The sequence below is a fragment of the Podarcis melisellensis genome (assembly GCF_964234715.1).
Source record: "Podarcis melisellensis genome assembly, chromosome: 1".
In the NCBI taxonomy this organism is placed as follows: domain Eukaryota; kingdom Metazoa; phylum Chordata; class Lepidosauria; order Squamata; family Lacertidae; genus Podarcis; species Podarcis melisellensis.
The window spans coordinates 2,126,527-2,147,271 of NC_138528.1; the positions used below are offsets into that span (position 1 = coordinate 2,126,527).

Genomic DNA, 20,745 nt, shown 5'->3' on the forward strand with positions numbered 1-20,745 from the left:
TCTTCTTTCAAAACCATCTAGGGTGGTGGTCTTTGCTGCCTCCTGTGGGAGCGAGTTCCAAAGTTCAACAAGGCACTGCACAAAGCCACTTCCGACCTCAGGAGGAGGTGGTGTTGCGGGCTTCACGCCCCCAACATGGGCACAGGGGCTGGCTTCCAGCCTCTGCACGATTAGGGGAATCCTCGGCCGCGTCATCCCCTGGCCAGCCAGTCGGTGTGGCCTGCTCCATTTAAGGCAGGCGTGGCCGGGGATCTCCCTCTTTGGCCGCATTGGTATGAGTGTTGCTATGTAGATGGAAGAGGGGAGGAAGCGCAATCATCTCCCCCAGATAATGAAGGGTAGTCCAATAAAGGATTCGGGGGGGGGGGGGCGCGTGGCCCTGTCCAAAGCCTGGGGAGGTGAGGGCCTAAGGCACACCCCCTATCAGTGACCCCAGGGGAGTTCCTAGTTGATGTGCATCAGCAGGACTCCCCCTACCAGTGGTTAACCCTTCCCGGACTTCAAGCAAACAGGCTGAAGCTGGATAGTCGGTGAGGACCAATGCGTAAGCCAATCCCGCTCATCACCAATAAAGTTGTGGCCAATTTTTGCCCATTAACCTAAAATAATGGTGTCACGTGTCTTTATTCCTACTGGGGGGAGGCAGGAACTTGCCACGCAAAGCACCCTGACTCTGGAATGGTGCACTATGAAGGGAACAAAACACTAAGGCAGAAAAAGACCAGAGCCAAGAACTGAGAGACAGAGAAACAACAGAAGACAGACCTGGACGCCAGATGGAGAAGACCAAGCAGCAGAGGAGCACAGAAGCATAGGAAGATTCCTTATTCTGATCCAGACCAAAGGTCCCTCTAGCTCAGCATTGTCCACACTGACTTGCAGAGGCTCTCCAGGTGTTCAGACCAGGGTTCTTCCCGGTCCTACCTGGAGATACCACCGGAGGTTGATCCTGAGACCTTCTGCATACAAGGTAGATGTTCTGCTAAGGAGCTATGGACTTCTCTCATGCATGCCCAGACTGCAAGGGGATTATGGGGATGAATTCCCCTTTAGCAGTTGTGCACCTGCACAGACTGTGACCCACCAAGCCCAACCACAGCTTTCGAGCCATGCATGATAGCCAGCTCGCTGGATCACCACCTGGTCATGGCAACTGGCCATGCATGTTCCTATGACCCTTGTAAGCAAAGCTGTCAGGCGTCTCGTACTCCCAGCTGGGTCAACCAAGGCAGTAAGGTCAAAGGGGAAGAGCTAGACAATGAGTGATCCAAGAAGTCCTCAATGGCAGAACAGGAGGAAGATGACAAGTGGTGTGTTACAATGGCTGTGAAGGCGGATGAAGGCTGCAGCAGGTAGGAATCTACCCATGCCATCGGAACAGAGCCTTACTGTGAAGACTGTGCGTTGGTCAGTGTGCACTGATCTACACACATAAAACAAATTCAGAAGAAGGAGGAGGAGGAGGAGGAGGAGAGGAGGAGGAGGAGGAGGAGAAGGAGGAGGAGGAGGAGGAGAAGGAGGAGAAGGAGAAGGAGGAGGAGAAGGAGGAGGAGGAGGAGGAGAAGGAGGAGAAGGAGAAGGAGGAGGAGGAGGAGAAGGAGGAGGAGGAGGAGAAGGAGAAGGAGGAGGAGGAGGAGGAGAAGAAGAAGAAGAAGAAGAAGAAGAAGAAGAAGAAGAAGAAGAAGAAGAAGAAGAAGAAGAAGAAGAAGAAGAAGAAGAAGAAGAAGAAGGCGGCCACCTAGTTTAGCACACCTCCTCCAATGGTATGACATTACCCCCGATGGCACACTCTTCCACTGTCTCTTGAGATAGATGGATGCCAACAATGGGTTTGGCATGGTGGGTTACACATGGAAAGAAGCCTGGTCCACAGTGATTAACCAAGAGTTCGAATAAGGACCCAATCCTCCAGATGATTAGGGTTGCCATATATTGAAAAGCAAAAATGAGGACACATTTGCCGGCACCTGGGGCAGAAGGGGGAGGTGGTGCAGAAGTGGGCAAACGTCTCTTCAAAAGATACAAAAACGAGAACCTGATCCTTTCCTGCATCATGCAAAACACACACAGTATGCAAAGTGGTACCTCGGGTTAAGAACTTAATTCGTTCTGGAGGTCCGTACTTAATCTGAAACTGTTCTTAACCTGAGATACCACTTTAGCTAATGGGGCCTCCCGCTGCTGCCGCATGACTTCTGTTCTCATCCTGAAGCAAAGTTCTTAACCCGAGGTACTATTTCTGGGTTAGCAGAGTCTGTAACCGGAAGCGTATGTAACCTGAAGCATATGTAACCCGAGGGACCACTGTATATGTTTTGCACTTGGTTGCCTAGTACAGTGGTACCTCGGGTTACATATGCTTCAGGTTACATACACTTCAGGTTACAGACTCTGCTAACCCAGAAATAGTACCTCGGGTTAAGAACTTTGCTTCAGGATGAGAACAAAAATCGGGCTCCGGCAGCGCAGTGGCAGCAGGAGGCCCCATTAGCTAAAGTGGTACCTCAGGTTAAGAACAGTTTCAGATTAAGAATGGACCTCCAGAACGAATTAAGTACTTAACCCAAGGTAACACTGTACTGAGTAGGCAACATAAAAAGTAGCCCACTCCCGTACCCCTGGACATTTTGGCAAATTCAAAAAATCTGCCTGGACAGAAATTTTACCCCTGAAAAAGAGGACACGTCCTGGAAAAAGAGGAGGAATGGCAACCCTAGATGAAATGCCAAGTGTGAAGCTTGGTTGGCGAGGCAGCAGTTGTCCTAAAGGACCATCCTGGGCGCTAGCAGAACTCTGGGGCAATGGCCTGTCTCCTCCGTCAACAGGCAGGAGCTGACATCTGTCCCCAATGTAAAGACAGCTTTAAAAATAGCACAACTATTTCTTTCTGAATTACCTTCTACATGTGTGCCATGCTAAAAATAGTTGTTGTTTCGAAAGAACGGCACTAAAAATAACTGAAGTTAGGTCAGGAAACGGTAGAAAATGAACTCCTCAGACAGAGACCTTTTCATCCCAATGAGAAAGCTTGTTTGAAGCAAAAAAATGTCTTCAGCTGTTTCCGGAAAGCACCTGTGATATCCGGATGCTGTGATGCGGCACCACAGAACAGGGACAGCCACGTTCAAAGCCCTGCTCTGTGGAGAAGGCCTCAGGTACTTTGAGGAACCCCCCCCCCCCAGGAGAAGAAGAAATCAATCAGCTGGTTTCTCCAGTTACCCAGTCCTTAGATAGGACAGATATTGTGATGGCCTGGGAATCCGATTCAGAGGCTGAACTGGAGGAATCCCAGCCTGCACAGGAGTCCCCGCCTCCAGGGCCAGCTGAACTGGGGCAGGGCCTTGATTCTGAAGTGCCTGCACCTGTGCCGGATCCTCAGGAGCAGGCACCAGGTGAATCCACTCTGGCTCCAGAGGTGGTTGAGGACTCAGTGCCTACAGACGAGCACTCCTCCTGGGAGAAACCAGGTCCCTTCGCCTCTCTGCCCTGAGCCTCTGCAGTTCAGGAGAGGCTGAAGGGTTACTGGGCCCAGGGGGAGACTCACCTGTAGGCACTGAGTCCTCAACCACCTCTGGAGCCAGAGTGGATTCACCTGGTGCCTGCTCCTGAGGATCCGGCACAGGTGCAGGCGCTTCAGAATCAAGGCCCTGCCCCAGTTCAGCCGGCCCTGGAGGCGGGGATTCCTGTGCAGGCTGGGATTCCTCCAGTTCAGCCTCTGAATCGGATTCCCAGGCCATCACAGATATTAAACACACAAACATGGAATCATAGAATGGTAGAGTTGGAAGGGACCCCAAAATCGAGTCTAATCCCCTGCAATGCAGGAATACACATTCTTGGTGGGATAGATAGGAAGGAGAAGGTTCATTTCATCAGCTTTGCTGGAGGCCCTGTTCCACCAGCCACCTCCTGCCCCAGATTGTCCCATCTGGTCAGAATAAGAACTGTTTAGAAATTGATGCCTGAGAAACCCCTACGAAGGAACAGTGGCAAAAAAAATTGATGGACTATACAGAACTGGCAAAACCGACGCACAGACTACGGGACAAGGACAACTGTGACTTTAAAGAAGAATGGGAACCCTTTACAAAGTACTTAAAGAAACAACAAAATGAATTGGACTCCTTGGCAGGTTTCAAATAAACAGACACAAACTTATTGGTTGTTAACATAATGGACAGATGATTTAAGGATCTTGACAATTTGATAATATGCAGAGATTAATATGTGATGAAAAATCAGACAGAGGAACTGAGGGAAGTCTGGGGGGGTGGGAGGGAGGGTTTCTTTTTGGGGAGGGTGGAATGGGGGGAATGAAAAGAAGATGATAATTGTTTTGATAATTTGTTATGTTGAAATTTTCAATAAAAACTATTTTAAAAAACGAAAAAAGAAATTGATGCCTGAGTTCCGATTTTTATTTTCCTCCTCTCTCCCTGTCCCTATTCCCTTGTGTGTCATGCTTTCGGCTTACTACTACTGCTACTACCACCACCACCACAAGTGCTATTTTTCTAGAAAAAGAGGTGCTGGAACTCTCCATGAACGCCTCCCTTGTTCTCTTATAACGGCAATAGTGCCCACCTGAGAGGGGCTGGAACTGAGTCCCAGAGAGTTCCAGCTGAAGAAAAGCCCTGATTCTGATCATTGTAAGCCTGCAGGTATCCCTGAAGGAGTGTTCTGCCCGGACACTGAGGTCCAGCTCTGAGGGCCTTCTGGTGGTTCCCTCACTGCAAGAAGCCAAGTTACAGGGAACCAGGCAGAGGGCCTTATCGGTGGTGGCACCTGCCCTGTGGAACGCCCTCACATCAGATGTCAAAGAGAACAACAACTACCAGACTTTTAGAAGACATCTGAAGGCAGCCCTGTTTAGGGAAACTTTTAATGTTTAATAGATTATTGTATTTTAGTGTTCTGTTGGAAGCTGCCCAGAGTGGCTGGGGAAACCCAGTCAGATGGGTGGGGTATAATAATAAATTATTATTATTATTATTATTATTATTATTATTGCCTTATTTTGCCTGTTTGTAAGACACTCTAGGAGCCCTAGAGCGGGGCACAAATGCTCTAAAAAACACACACCCCAGAACAAATAAATAAACATAAGGTCTTCCACATACGTTTCTACCCAAACCTTGAAGCCTACCAACAGAGGGGCAGCCAGTGCAAATAATAGTAATAATAATAATAATAATAATAATAATAATAATAATAATAATAATAATAATTTTATTATTTATACCCCACCCATCTGGATGGGTTTTCCCAGCCACTCTGGGCGGCTCCCAACAGCCTACAAAGCATAGCTGTCAATGTTTCCCCTTTTTAAGAGAAATTCCCTTCTTCCAAATAGGATTCCTTGCAAGAAAAGGGAAAACTTGACATCTATGCTACAAAGGTGCCATATCCTGTGGCATTTTGGCCCCAGAGGCCATTGAGCCTCCACGTTCTTCACCAGCTGGACCCACCTCAAGAGTAGCCCCACACAGATGTATTCTGCATGAACCTGCACCTTCCAGCCAGTAAACCCAGTTCCAACGCCATTCCATGGGTCTTCCACCGAATGTTTCAACCCTAAAGAGTCGCGCAGTCTGCCGGGATTTGAACCGTCTCCATCAGAGGCATGGAGACCCAGATCCCACGCCAATTCCAAACCACACAGGCAAAGAAGACCCACTCTCATTGCCACAGAAGGTGGCCGGCGGCTCTTACCTCGGACGATGATGTTGGTGGACTTCTTTGCCGGGTTCCCCACGTTGTTGTTGGCGATGCAGCTGTAGGTGCCGTCGTCGTCAGAGGTGATGGCTGGGATGGTCAGCGTCCCCCCCTTCAGGACCGTCTTCTCAGGCAGGGCCCCCACCGACCGGACCCAGGTGAGGGTGGGGAGGGGCTCCCCGCCTGTTGTGACGCACACCAAGGTGATGGCCTCCCCAGGATTGACCACGATGGGGTCGTCCACCAAGAGCTTGATCGAGGGAGATGCTGTGGAAAGAGGACCAAGGGGCAAGTTGGTCAGGGTTCAAGGTCAGCGCCAAGAAGGATGATAAAGGAAGAAGTTAAAAAATGTGTGTGTGGGGGGGGAATTATTACACCCTTCGAAGAATTAGTGAAAGGATATAGGACAGATGGGATGTGGGTGGCGCTGTTGGTTAAACCACAAAGCCTAGGACTTGTTGTTCAGAAGGTTGTTGGTTCGAATCCCCACGACGGGGTGAGCACCCGTTGCTCGGTCCCTGCTCCTGCCAACCTAGCAATTCAAAAGCATACCAGTGCACGTAGATAAATAGGTACCGCTCTGGCAGGAAGGTAAACAGCGTTTCCGTGCGCTGCTCTGGTTCACCAGAAGTGGCTTAGTCATGCTGGCCTGGAAGCTGTATGCTGGCTCCCTTGGCCAATAAAGCGAGATGAGCGCCGCAACCCCAGAGTCGTCTGCGACTGTACCTAATGGTCAGGGATCCCTTTACCTATAGCACAGATAGGGCCAAAATAGTTTCAAAACTGTATAAGGTTTTGTTAGACAAAGGGAAATCACCAAAGGAAAGTTTGGAAGAATATCGGAAGCTAGATATTCAGGGACAGATTTTAGATGAAGATTGGGAAAGGATCTTCCAGCAACCACCTTTTGTTGCGACCTCTAGGATAATCCAGGAACAAGGGTTGGAGTTGGTACAAAAATGGTATTATATACCTGTAAGGTTATATCATATTACAAGATCTGGAAGTAAGAATTGCTGGAGGAAATAGGGAATGATGGGAACATACAGTCATATGTGGTGGGGTTGTCCGTTAGTTAATGAATTTTGGAAACAGATAGAAATATAGAAATATCGGGAATTGTGGGTAGGAAGGTGGAAATATCTAAATTACGGGTAATGGTTCTTATTAGCCTGAGTAGCACTGAGTTGAAAACAAAAGAGGAATGTAAATGGGTAAAATTGATGGTAATTGCAGGAAGACAGGATATAGCAAGTAATTGGAAAAATGCAGAAGAGCTAGGGGTGAACCAATGGTGGGAAAAACTGAATAATATTATAATTTTAGAATAGCTAAATGTGAAGATACACAAAATGAAAGGGTTTAAGGTCAATGAGAAAACCTGCTTGGTCCTTATATATTAACAGTTACAGATAGGTAGCCGTGTTGGTCTGCCATAGTCAAAACAAAAAAAATTCCTTCCAGTAGCACCTTAAAGACCAACTAAGTTAGTTCTTGGTATGAGCTTTTGTGTGCATGCACACTTCTTCAGATACAGGTATCTGAAGAAGTGTGCATGCACACGAAAGCTCATACCAAGAACTAACTTAGTTGGTCTTATATATTAAATCATTCATAACTTTTCAAAAAAAAAAAAAAACACCCCAAAAATAAAAGAAAGAGGAGGATTGGTTTGAGAAGATATTGAATTATTTGGGTAGGTTTGAACAACTTGGGGCAATTAAAATGTTAAAAGTTAAATAAACCTTGTGGAGGGAGGAGTGTTAATGTATATAGAACCGTACATATGGTTGATTTGAATATGTTATTATTGATTATGTATACCAAATGTATCAGCCAGCTGGGGGGTTTCACTGTTTGTGTTATGGTTGTTAGTTAAAAAAAGGAAGAATATCAGAAGAATTTTGGGAATTATAGGGACAGAAGAAGCTAAATTGCATAGAAATTGATTTATATATGCAACTACAGCAGCAAGAATGCTTCTCGTCCAAAAATGGAAAGAAGCAGAAGTTCCAGCAAAGGAAGAATGGATACAAAAACTTATGGAGTATGCAAAAAGGGCAAAACTTACCGGAAGAATAAGAAATCAAGATAACAATTTTTTTTATAAAAGAATGGAAATGGCTTGTTGAATATTTGCAGATAAATTGCAAACAGATAAAAAAAGACATTGGCAGGATTATGGTAATAAGCTGCAGTTTCATAAGAGTTTATATTTCAAGAAAATAATTAAATGAATTTGGATATGCAGAAGATATTGAAAAATAAATTTAAGGAACTGCAGAAAGAGGAGGAAGGAAGTCAAACTTTGAAATGTTAAAATGATTGTAAAATGAATGAAATGGATAAATTTGAAAAGTATAAATTCATCTAGAAGGCAGTGATGGCAGCATCGGGGGGGGGGGGCTGGGCACCCGCAAAATGTTGACTGTGGGTGCCTGGCCTTCTCCTGCTGCTGCCACCCAGTGGCGTAGCGTGGGGGGTGCAGGGGGGGCGGCCGCACCGGGCGCAACATCTGGGGATTAGGGTTAGGGGGGCGCAAATCCACGGGTTAGGGGCGCAAATCCATGGGTTAGGGGGCACAAATCCATGGGTTAGGGGGTGCAAATTACTTGCCTTGCCCCGGGTGCTGACAACCCACGCTACGCCACTGCTGCCACCCGCTGTCTTACCTGCCAGACCCACCCCCTAAGGCCACAATGGGCCCCGTCAGGCTCTCCCATAGCCAATGGCAGGCTCCGTCGGGCATCCCTGTGGCCATGGCGGCTCCCACGGCACCTTCCCCTGCCGTGTGATGGAGGCAGAACCTGGCGCGTCTGATGGCCACCAGCTTGGATGGCTTTGGAAGAGGATTAGACAAATTAATGGAGGAGGAGAGGTCTCTGGGTGGCTGCTAGCCTTGAAAACCAGAGGAGGGGCGAGTTGCCATGGGAATGGGATGCTGGAATGAATAGGCTATGGACCTGATCTGTCGTTCCAGAAATGGGCTGTGCCCACTGCTCCCTTCCAGCCACTGCCAACTATCCCTCTTTCCCTTATTGCAGGGATAGGCAAACTAAGGCCCAGGGGCTGGATGTGGCCCAATCACCTCCTCAATCTAGCCCACAGACAGTCCAGGAATCAGCGTGTTTTTGCATGAGTAGAATGTGTGCTTTTATTTAAAATGCATCTCTGGGTTATTTGTGGGGCCTGTCCGGTGTTTTTGCATGAGTAGAATGTGTGCTTTTATTTAAAATGCATCTCTGGGTTATTTGTGGGGCATAGGAATTCGTTCATTTTCCCCCACAAAATGAAGTCCGGCCCCCAACATGGTCTGAGGGATGGTGGACCAGCCCACGGCTGAAAAAGGTTGCTGACCCCTGGCTTATTGCTTGTTGGCCATGGGTAATTTGCTATTTCAAGCCTCCGCCGTGAAGCCACCCCATTTTATCACTCCGTTCTGCTTATTAGAGGGGCTGTTTTCCTTATCGGGGGATTACAGGCATCCTCGGAGCGAGGCAAGTTGTTGTTCTGCCTACTAAAGGAATAATTTATATATTGTAACGCGCGCACAGAGACATGCATACACTCCTCAACCCAGATAATTCCTTAATATGTTGACATTGAAAAGAATTTCTATCCCCCCACTCTCTCACTCTCTCTCTAAAAAAAGCATTAGACAAAACAGGCCGACACTTAATGGCGAGATTAAGAGTCGAGGCAACCTTTTTAGCTTGGACCTTAGGAGAGAAGATAAAAGGGCAGCTTATGGCATGATTTCATTACACAGCGCCACACCGCTAAGGCAGGCAGATTGCAGGGGATCATCCTTCCTTAAGCAACCCATCAGCATCTAACATCCGCATTGTGCTCTTCGCCACGAGGGCCGCTGAAATCTCAGTCGAGAGGTGGGCTTAATCCACCCGCCATGCCTTCGCAAAATGAGCATGAAGTCATCGCCGCAGCAGCGGCTGAGCATTGCAGGGCTGTCAGGGGCCAGGGAGGTCACCAACGCTGCCTGACTTCGACCCAGCAGATCATCGGAAGCCCTGCTGCCTCCGACCAAGGAGGAAGAGCATAGCCCATGGGTAGGAAAACTAAGGCTCGGGAGCCAGATGTGGCCCAATCGCCTTCTCAATCCGGCCCCTGGACGGTCCAGGAATCAGCGTGTTTTTACATGAGTAGAATGTGTGTTTTTATTTAAAATGCATCTCTGGGTTATCTGTGGGGCATAGGAATTCGTTCATTTCTTTTGGCAAAATATAGTCCGGCCCCCCACAAGGTCTGAGGGACAGAGGTCTGACCCCCTGCTGAAAAAGTTTGCTGACCCCTGGCATAGCCTATGTAGCATTGAAGTCAAAGCACTGGACTAGAACAGGGGTCAGCAACCTAAGGCCCACGGGCCACAAGCGGCCCACAGGGGTCGTTTAACCAGCCCACGAGGCACCCCCAAACCCAACCGCCTGCTCAGTGAGTCCCTACATGTGGTGCTAAACCGGTGCAGCGTAGCGTGGGGACTAGCTTCCTCGGCGCTAGAAATCACGTCTGCTCAGATGCAGACACCAGAAAACAAATCCGCACAGATGCTGGAAATTGTGGTCATGCGCGCTCATGCATGTGCACGATCCGGCCCACAGTGGGATCTCCGCTGGAGTGAACCGGTCCAGGCGAGGTAAACCTTGCCGACCCCTGGACTAGAACCTGGGGGAGCAGGGTTCAAATCCCCACTCAGTGGGTGACCTTGGGCCAGTCCCTGCCTCTCAGCCTAGCCTACCTCACAGGGTTGTTGTGGTGATGAAATGAGGAGTGCAAGGACCGTGTTCACCACCTCAAGTTCCTTGGAGAAAAGGATAGGATAGAAATGTTATTATTATTACAGTATTTCATTTTTCTGATGGTGGTGGTGACGATGACGACGACGATACATAGAGAGTAAAGAGGTGTAGTACCCCTGGTAGTGGACATGCCATGCTCCTTTGGGGGTAGTTTGTCCACCTTTGGTTCCCACGTTGCACTCAGCTCTCACCTGTGGCTCCTAGAAGCTGTTCACATGCAACAGCAGCCACAATCGTGTGAAGCAGCTTGGACTGGCTGGCTGAACCAGGTGAGGGGAGTTGATGGGTCTCAAACCCTCAGCGAGTTAGGGACTTCCCCTGCATGCCAGGACAGGCTGCGGTGGACTGAGTGAATGAGGCCCAAAGTGGGTCCAACTGTCAAGAAGGAGATTTCTGCACCTGCTGTACAGGGAATCGGTCAGAAGCTTGTCCTAGACTCAGGTAGGACCCTGGTAGAGACACATGCCCGACTGGCATGTTGCCTCCCTCCTGGTCTTTTGTTCAGGAGCTTCAAAAGCTTTCTTCTGCCTGAACATCACAGCGACCAATGCCAACAGACACCGAGATACTTAGGGATCCGCAGAGTTTGTGCAGCTTGCGTAACAGACCCCAGCAATTCAGCATGTTGGCTATTCTACTTTATTTACATCTAAACACACACAAAGAGCACTGCAACATGGCTCCCCCTCTCTCTAGCATCAGACAGCAAAGAGAAAAAGAACAAAGGACAATAGTCCCACTTCACGGAACACAATAACACAAACATCCTGTCTCCGTCACTTCCCACACAGTGGAGTGAAAACATACACCGTCATGCGATAGACAAAAACCCCATGACTGCAATCATGGAGCAGGAATTCTAACATCAACTTGAGAAGGTAGCCCATCTAGAAGAAGGAAAACTCCATCCTAAACGTCTGCTGCCTTGTGAGATATCTTCAGGAGAAGAAAAGGCTCAGGAGTAAACCCCACACAAATTCAGAGTGGAGTCCCTAAGACTGTTGCGTGGCGCCTTGCATGCCTCCTTATGGCAACTCTTGCGCCTAGGCTGGTGCCAGAAGTCTTGCTCTCCTTTCCTGTGGACTACGTCAGCAAGGCTGGGTCTTGTCATCTGGGCAGCCCAGGACCTCCTGGCACACTGCCCAGGCTGGCACCTCAGGGAGGTCATGTCACATGTCACATGTTCACAGGTGATCAAAGTCCCGGCAGGGGACGTCAGGACCGGGGGCAAGATGGCGGGGTGGGAGCAGGAACAGGGGTCCAGAAACCAGGAGTCAGGACGTCAAGAGTCCAAGGGTCAGAAAGCCAGGAATCAAGAAGCCAAGAAGCCAAGGAAACAAGTCAGGGGTCTGAGGATCAAGAAGCCAAACGCATCAAGGCAGGAAGTGTGTTGCTGTGGCAAAGAGCCGAAGGGAAATGCTGACCTTATATTCCTTCCAGCTCTAGCCACCAGGTGCTGTGAGTTACCAAGCGGCCTCACCTGTGTGGCCACGCCTTGCCTCTCCAGAACAAACTTAGGAAAGCCCCAGTCCTGCAAAGTCCTATTGGTCACAGGGCCTGGCTGCTGCACGCACACCTGACAGGTCACTCCAGTGCTGCTCATGCTGCGGTTTGACCCAGAGGTGAGCTCCATTGCCTCCTAAGACAGATGTAGGCCAACAACAATGTTGTTATTTATTGTGGCTCCTTGGGAGGTCTGTGGAGCTGTTCTGCACACTAGAGGAACCGGGCCTTTGGTGCCATGGCACCCACCCTTAGAACAGCCATCAGAGTGGCCCAACCAATCCACGAGTCTCGGTGGTGCTTGAGAGAGAAAGGCGTCTGCCTCTGAGAGCATCCGAGGACAAGCACAATGACTCAGGTGATGTACAGTCAAGCCCCGCAGATAAAATCAAGCGGCCGGCGAATTAGGTGGGTTTAAGTGCACCCAATTACATTTCTGGGTAATGCTGTAAACCTCCATTGCGTCTGATGCCTTCTTGATGAACACATGTGGAGCTGAGGCATTGGCTTAATTGTTTGCTTCTGATTAAGGCAGACGACCCGTCGATTAGGAACCCGGCCAGCTGATGGCCAGGTTGCACTGGGAAAATTGGCTTTCAGAAGACGCAAAGAAGCAGGCTCTCTGGCACCTGATGCGGGGTGTCAAGGGGCGGGGCAAATTGCCCAGAGGGGCGGGGCAAACCACCCGGTGGCACATGCGCATCACCGCTACGTACGGCGCATGCGCTGTGCCACTACATACAGTGCAGGCTGTGGAGAGATATCGATCTTCCCTTGATCGATGGGGCCGCGACCGGGGACAGCTTTACGATCCCAATCAGCAGTTTATAACGGGTCCGGCACACTTCTTCACAGCTGCGCCACTGTTGCTCCCTTCAGGTCACGGCTTAGCAGAGTTGAACAGCGTGTAAAGCAGTCTTGCTTCGATGCAAGCATACACATAGACAGGTGTGTCTATTTACAGCTCTTTATTCAAACATTACAGCATTAAAGTCCGTCACTCTTGGCCGCCATTACTCTCTCTCAGATACACAGAGAGTACGTCTTTCTCCCCTCAGGATCACAGGGGAACTGAACAATACAGGGATTGTCCCGCCCAGCTTCTATCTCCGCCCAGCTTCTGTAAGCTGACGTCAGCAGGTGACACACACCAGGGGAATTTAACCAGATAAATTCTGAACCATAATTCTGAACCAGCGTGGCGCCACTACATATGGCACTGCCGCGCATGCGCCCTATGGATGGCGGCAGGATCCTCTGCTCGTGGCTGCAGCGGGGCAGGGCAAACCGCCTGGCAGCGCATGCGCAGCACCGCTACATACCTTCTTGTCACCCCCTCAGAGATGGCACCTGGGTCAGACCACCACCCCCCCGGCCCCTTCCTCCACCACTTCAAAGAAGATGCCCATTGGCCTGATCCTGCAAGCTTTCCTTATATTCTGGTCATTGGGAAAAGGACCTCTAAGTTTTGCCCCCCTGTCTCTATTTCCGATTTTCAAATGCTGGTGACTAGTGGTTTTTTCCCATAGATAAAATGTCCAAAATGTCGCGTATTCTACGCGAAGCTTTCAGCAGAGACGCTAAGAGTTCCAGGGTTTTCCAGTGCAGTCTTTTTTTAATGTGAGCTATTTACACAGGCATATACAAAAGAAACAGTCCATACAGAGTACTTACAAACGAATACTCTCCTCCACCACAGCTCTACAGCACAACCACCATACAGGACAACCACCATACCAACCACACCCACTGTTACACAGGCTTTCCTTTTAAAGCAGGTGATACTAATTACACTCCTGCTGAGTCACTCTGACCCAGCAGAGTATTGCATCATCCTGAAGCCTGCAGGCTTATCCAGTATCCTGCAAATCCCAACACTCCTCCTTAAGTCAAAGGCTTGAGACCTAATAATTCTCTTAAGTCTCGAAATTTAGGAGCATCCAAACATTTTGTATACAAATCTGCCACATTACATTTTGTGTTACAGTGCTGTACCTTTAACACATTTCTTTCCAAAGCATTTTTCACATTTCCGTATCTTATAGCTATATGTTTGCTCTTGCTTTTAAAGTTCTGTTGGTTAGCAAGCTGTTGTGCAGCCATGTTGTCACTTAGCACAGTGATTGGCATTTCAGAAGGTATTCCAAGCTCTTTTGTTAGGCAAGCAAACCATTCTATTTGTGATACACATTCACTTATGGCTGAGTACTCTGCTTCACAAGTACTTGTGGCAACAAATGTTTGTTTCTGGGATTTCCACTGAACCAGGGCATTTCCAATATATATGGCATAGCCAGTGGTAGACTTTCCATTTTCTCTGTCCCCCCAGCTGGCATCAGCGTATGCATACACTTGCTGATCATATCCTGTATCCAGCACCAGTTTGTAATCTTTTGTGCCTTTCAGATACCTTAGGATTCTTTTAAGTGCTAGCCAATCTCTCTGAGCCGGGTCTGCACTTCTTTGGCTTAACATGTGCACTGCCAATGTTATGTCAGGTCTTGTCCAACAACTTAAATATAACAGAGAACCCAACAGAGAATGAAACGCTGTTGCATTCTCACATTTTTGCCCTTCTGGTTCATTTTTGTACTGGGTAGTTATGGGAGTATCAACCTCATTTGCCCTCTCCATTCCATATGTCTTTAGTAACTTTTCAATTTTTTCCTTCTGACTCAGAGAGTAGACGCCCTCTTCATTTCTCTGAACCTCTACTCCTAAGTAATTCTGAATCTCTCCCAAATACTTCAGTTTGTATTTGTTACCTAGGCTGTTCATAAACCAAGACACTTGCTTTTGTGCAGTTGTTATTAGACAGATATCGTCAACATACAAAAGTAAATAACAAACACTTCCTTGCACCACTGCTGAATATAAACAGGAATCAGCCAGGCTTTGTTTGAATCCCATCTTTTTCAAAGTTGTGTCTATGCATTCATGCCATAGACGTGCACTTTGGTGCAACCCGTATAGTGCCCTTTGCAGCTTTAACACCATGCTGTCTTTTTCCAGCTCATAACCTGGTATTTGCTGTAAATACACCTCGGCGTCTATAGGAGCATTTAAATATGCTGAGGCAACATCAAAATGATTAACTTTTAACCCTCTCAGACTTGCCATTGCTAAAACTGATTTTACTGTTTCAGCCTTTGCTGTTGGGGCAAACACTTCATCATAATGTATCATTTTCCTTTGTGTAAAGCCCCTTGCCACCAACCTGGCTTTCCTCTGACAACTACCATCAGCCAGCTTTTTCACTTTAAAAACCCACTTACAGCTTATGGGCTTTTTACCTTCAGGCAATTCTGTAGGGACAAACACATTGTTGTTTAGCAGAGAGTTATACTCTGCCTGCATTGCCTTTAACCACGCCTCTTTCTCTAGAGTAGGTAACTCTTGCACTTCTTCAAAGTTTTCTGGCTCAGTTACACAAACCTGGTTTATGGTGGCTGGGAACCCATAACGGTCTGGAGGCTGACCTTTATTACTTCTTGCAGACCTCCTTGGTTCATTAATCTCATCCCTTGGGCTACCTTCAGGACTGCTTTTGGGGTGGATTGACTCTGTAGATCTACCTCCTCCTGTTCCTGTTACACTTTCTTTTCTCCCCTGCTCCATACTAGCAGCTGGAGAAAAATGCTCAACCTTTACCTCCTCCCTTTCAGTTTCTCTGGGAGAGTTGCCAATTCTCAGCTTTGTTTCAACTGCCTTATCAGGTATGCTCGGCAGTAAAACTTTTTCTGGCAGCAGGTTTGCATGTATCTTGGACCAATTTCTTTGCTCATTAAAGCTGGCTGATCGACTATAACTCAAAAGATTTTTATCATCTTCAAACCTGTAAGCTTTCGTACCACTTTCATACCCAAGAAATAGCAACTGCTGTGCCCTTTTCCCACCTTTTCTTCGGTTCTTTACAGGAATGTCAACCCACGCCTTTGTCCCAAAGATTCTCAAATGTTGCAAACTGGGACTTTTGTTATAGAGAATTTTATAGGGTATGTCATCTAGTACCCTTGACCACAAGCGATTCCCAATATAATTTGCGGTCTTAATACTCTCAGCCCAGTACTTAATTGGGAGATTTGCATCTGCTAGCAATGCTTTCATTTGTGTCTGCAAGACACCTCCCCTACGTTCTGCTACTCCGTTCTCCTGAGGCGTCGCCACATTGGTAAGCCTATGTTTGATCCCTTGGGAACGCAACCAGTTTCTTAGGGAGCTTGCCATAAACTCTCCTCCCCTGTCTGACTGAATAGAGCACACCTTTTCGCCAAGTTGCCGTTCTACCCTTCTTACCCAGAACTTCAAAGTTTGGGCAACGTCAGACTTTTGCTTCAATGGATAGACCCAGCCAAATCTAGAATAGTCATCCACTAGGATCAAGCAGTACTTGTTATGGGAGACACTTGGTGGAAAAGGACCAGTTACATCAGCATGAATCAACTCCAGTGGTTTTTTGGTTTCTCTCTGGCTTGCTCTTGCTACTGGGCAAGCCCTGCTTTTAACCTCCTTGCAGATATTACAGTCTAAGTAATTATCACAACTTTTTATGTTTTTCATCCCCCCACACAACTCCAATGTTTTGTTTAGCACCTTATAGCTAGCATGAGCCAGACGCCTGTGCAGGAGATGAATACACATATCATGGGTTGGGACATTTTGCACATTAGCAACCTTAGACTCACACTGCAGTACATACATATTAGCTCTAAGGTTAGCATTTGCCAACACTGCCCCATTTTGCTTTATCTGGCACTGGTCTCCCACAAAGTTTACTTCAAAGCCTGCTTTTGCCAAGTCAGGAATGCTTAGGAGATTGTTTTGCAAACTAGGCACACACAACACATTCCTGAATGTGTGTCCCAGTTGTGGGAACACAACCTCCCCCTCACAAACCACATTAGCTTTCTGGCCCGTAGCAAGACTTACATGTTTTTTGTTTGAAGCCCTAGCATCAGTTAGCAGTCCTTTTCTTTTACAAAAGGTTTGAGAAGCTCCACTGTCCAGAACCCACAGCTCTTCATTTTCTTGACCATCTGCAGACACCCAAGCGGTAGACTCTCTCTGCTGCCTCTTGTGCTTCTGCTGTTTTTGTTGTTTTCTCGGGCAGTCCCGCAGCAGATGTCCACTGGACTTGCAGCAAAAACACCTTTTTACTCTGTTGACCACCGGCTGGTCTGCAGTAGCTCCTCCTGGCTGTTTCTCCGGCTCCCGACACCTCTGCTCTTCCCGGCTGTTGTTCCCTCTGGGATGCTCCAACAGCTGGGCTGAGGTCATCTTTCGCTCTGCACGCCTGTCCTCCTCTGCATACAACCGTCCGGTAACGTATTCCAGAGTCAGCTTATCAGTCTCTACAGACTCGAGGGAGTTGACCAGCATATCATAGCTGTCATCAAGGGAACTCAGGACTATAAAGACTTTGTCCTCTTCCCCCACAGGCCTCCCTCTTAAGGCTAGCTCCTGGAAACAGCCTGTTAGGAATTTTAGGTGGTTTACCAGGGAGTCCCCCGGTTTCTTCCGACACCGGTACAGTCTCCTGGTCAGTGTTATCAGTGAGCCAGCTGTCTCTCGCACATGGACAGCCTTGAGCGCATTCCACGCCTCACTTGCCGTCACCTTATCAGCTACGTAGACTAGCTGGCTGTCGTCCACTCCAAGGATGATCGTAGCCAAAGCTTTCTCATCCTTTTCTAGCTGGGCCTCTGCTAGTGCCAGCTTTTCGTCGTCGTTCTCATCTTCCTCAGGGGGCTGCGGTGGAGTTTCCACCACCTTCCACAGTCCCTCACGCTTGAGGAAGTGTTGCATGCGGACCGACCAGATGCTGTAGTTAGTGGCCGTCAGCTTCTCCAGCAACACGCCAGTTCTGGACTGCTCCATCCCTGCAGCTCACCTCCAGCACCCACGGCTAGATACCTGCCACCTGTACTCTTGCGCAGCGGAAGCGTGCTGGGCCCATAACCCTGTCGCGTATTCTACGCGAAGCTTTCAGCAGAGACGCTAAGAGTTCCAGGGTTTTCCAGTGCAGTCTTTTTTTAATGTGAGCTATTTACACAGGCATATACAAAAGAAACAGTCCATACAGAGTACTTACAAACGAATACTCTCCTCCACCACAGCTCTACAGCACAACCACCATACAGGACAACCACCATACCAACCACACCCACTGTTACACAGGCTTTCCTTTTAAAGCAGGTGATACTAATTACACTCCTGCTGAGTCACTCTGACCCAGCAGAGTATTGCATCATCCTGAAGCCTGCAGGCTTATCCAGTATCCTGCAAATCCCAACACAAAAGACAACCCCTGTTTTACGAATTCCATAAAGCATGGAGGAAAGCGATATCAGCAGGAAATGGATGCTGGAATAAAATTAATTCCACCACCATCCCCAGCGAATGGTGTGGATTTTACATTATTCGACCATCAGCTGCTTTCTGGGAGGCGATGGTCATGATCGCTTTGTGATATTAAACGGACACTGAAGACACAGCTTTTTCAGAGCTGACTCCCCAATACAGGCATAAATCTCTGAGCCTGAGAAGAGTGTTGGCTCCAGGCCCACAAACAGAGTCATCTCACCTTTGTCAACAGGCTGAGCAAAGCATTCAGACACTCCTTCCTTACCGAATGTTTTCCCCACCGAAGCTGCATATATTCTCTTGACAATAATGACAAAAGTCTATTCTGTCACACAGCTCAAATGTCTCAGGTGCGGTGAGGATTTAAGGGAGCCTGAATCTGCCAGGTCCAGTTTCTCATTTTTTCTGGTCTAAACTTCAGTTCCACATTGCTTTGCAATTTAAAAAAGAGGAAGTTCCCCTGAAAATTCATCAAGCTTTTAGTGTGCACTTCCCTTCACGAACACATTAGTATGCAAGTTTGCCTAATGCACACAGCCTTGCAAAGCAATTTCCCCTAATACACTGCATTCTTGTATGTTATTTTCAGTAATATGGGCATTTAGATGCACAATTTACCCCAATATCAGCATTTTTATACACCTTACTTGGCTGGAGAACTACAGGGATGCACGCTGAGGAGAAGAGAAGAAAGTCCTTCTTCACACGGCGCATATTTAAAACTATGGAACTTGTTCCCTCAGGCAGCGATGGCCGCCAACTTGGAAGGCTTTAAAAGAGGATTGGGGCCATTTTTGAAAATGCTCAGGGATGAGCAGGTGTCTGAACCCGCTTTTGTTCCTGTTCCGTTCCTTGTTTCTGCCACCTGCTGCACCCCACCTGTTGAAAAATGGTAAGATTAATTTCAATTCTCCTTTCTCCCCCTTAGTGGTTTCCACTGCGCAAGAGTGAGCATGGATATGCCAGCTTTAATCAGGAGCACACAATGCACTCATGTGCTTCAGCCACTTCTAAGGGGGAAGCGGAGAGACCCAAATGGAAAGCTGTGGCAAACTGTGCATGCCCAGAAGACCTACGAACAAATCATGCAGATCAGGAGCAGATTGTTCAGGCAACAGGGCCATTCCCACCCAATTTGATCACCAGGAACCAGGATACTCAGGGACAAATTCTAACGGGGAGGAAATTGATTGGCAGATCTGGTTTTCCCTACAGGAGGGAAGGCAAGCAAAAGCTCGATTCAGGTTTGGTAGAATGCCAAGAGGCAGGTGAAAGTGCCATCAACTGCCTAGTTCTTTCTTAAAAAAAGAAAAAGCTTTCTTTGAGTAACAATTTGCCATTGACATAGGACTCAGCCGCCGTCAGTACAGAACATACCATCATAGTTACAAATCTGCAGGTTTTCCAGCAACTATGAAACAAACAAGCCACATAAAACAAAACCAGCCATAAAGAACTAAATTGCAGTGTTGCAGTAAGTTGCCCAGGTTACAGGTGAGTTGAAATTAAATTCTTATCTTTTGTGCACTGGCTGCATTGGCTCCCAGTACGTTTCCAAGCACAATTCAAAGTGTTGGTGCTGACCTTTAAAGCCCTAAACGGCCTCGGCCCAGTATACCTGAAGGAGCATCTCCACCCCCATTGTTCAGCCCAGACACTGAGGTCCTCCTCTGAGGGCCTTCTGGCGGTTCCATCACTGTGAGAAGCCAAGTTACAGGGAACCAGGCAGAGGGCCTTCTCGGTAGTGGCGCCCTCCCTGTGGAACGCCCTCCCACCAGATGTCAAAGAGAAAAATAACTACCAAACTTTTAGAAGACATCTAAAGGTAGCCCTGTTTAGGGAAGCTTTTAATGTTTGATGTATTACAGTATTTTAATATTCTTTTGAAAGCCGCCCAGGGTGGCTGGGGAAGCTCAGCCAGATGGGCGGGGTATAAATAATAAATTATTATTATTATATTGTGCATTTAGAATAAAGAAAACACAATAAGTAATTCCCAACTCTATGTTTCTGTGAGTCAGCCTGCCTGCCTTGGTCTCTATGATTTATGAAGACTCCTGCATCATGGTGTCTGGTCATTGCTGAGACCATATCCAACAGTCTCACCAGCCCCTGGGATGCATCCCTGACCTAAATTTGTGCAACCAGTTTGAATTCCTCCCCCAGCAGGATTTCTGAGTTTGAGTCCCTGCTCACCAAGAGGTGGGGTAGAGAAGCCCACTCCTTCTAAGAACATCAGAAAAGTCTGATGGATATCAGACCATGTGTAGGCAAATTAAGGTCCAGGGGCCAGATCAGGCCCAATCATCTTCTAAATCTGGCTCGCAGATGGTATGGGAATCAGTGTGTT

The 20,745-nt window shown here is 47.8% G+C and overlaps 1 protein-coding gene across 2 annotated transcripts in view; it reads right to left on the minus strand.

Annotated features, from left to right (window-relative positions):
* The window catches only part of MDGA2 (MAM domain containing glycosylphosphatidylinositol anchor 2), a 392,859-nt gene that overhangs the window by 146,169 nt on the left and 225,945 nt on the right, over nt 1–20,745 (minus strand). For both annotated transcript variants that reach the window (XM_081910051.1, XM_081910050.1), the window contains exon 6: nt 5,713–5,982. In XM_081910051.1, coding sequence (XP_081766177.1) covers nt 5,713–5,982 — 270 coding nt within the window. The remainder of the gene's footprint in view (nt 1–5,712; nt 5,983–20,745) is intronic.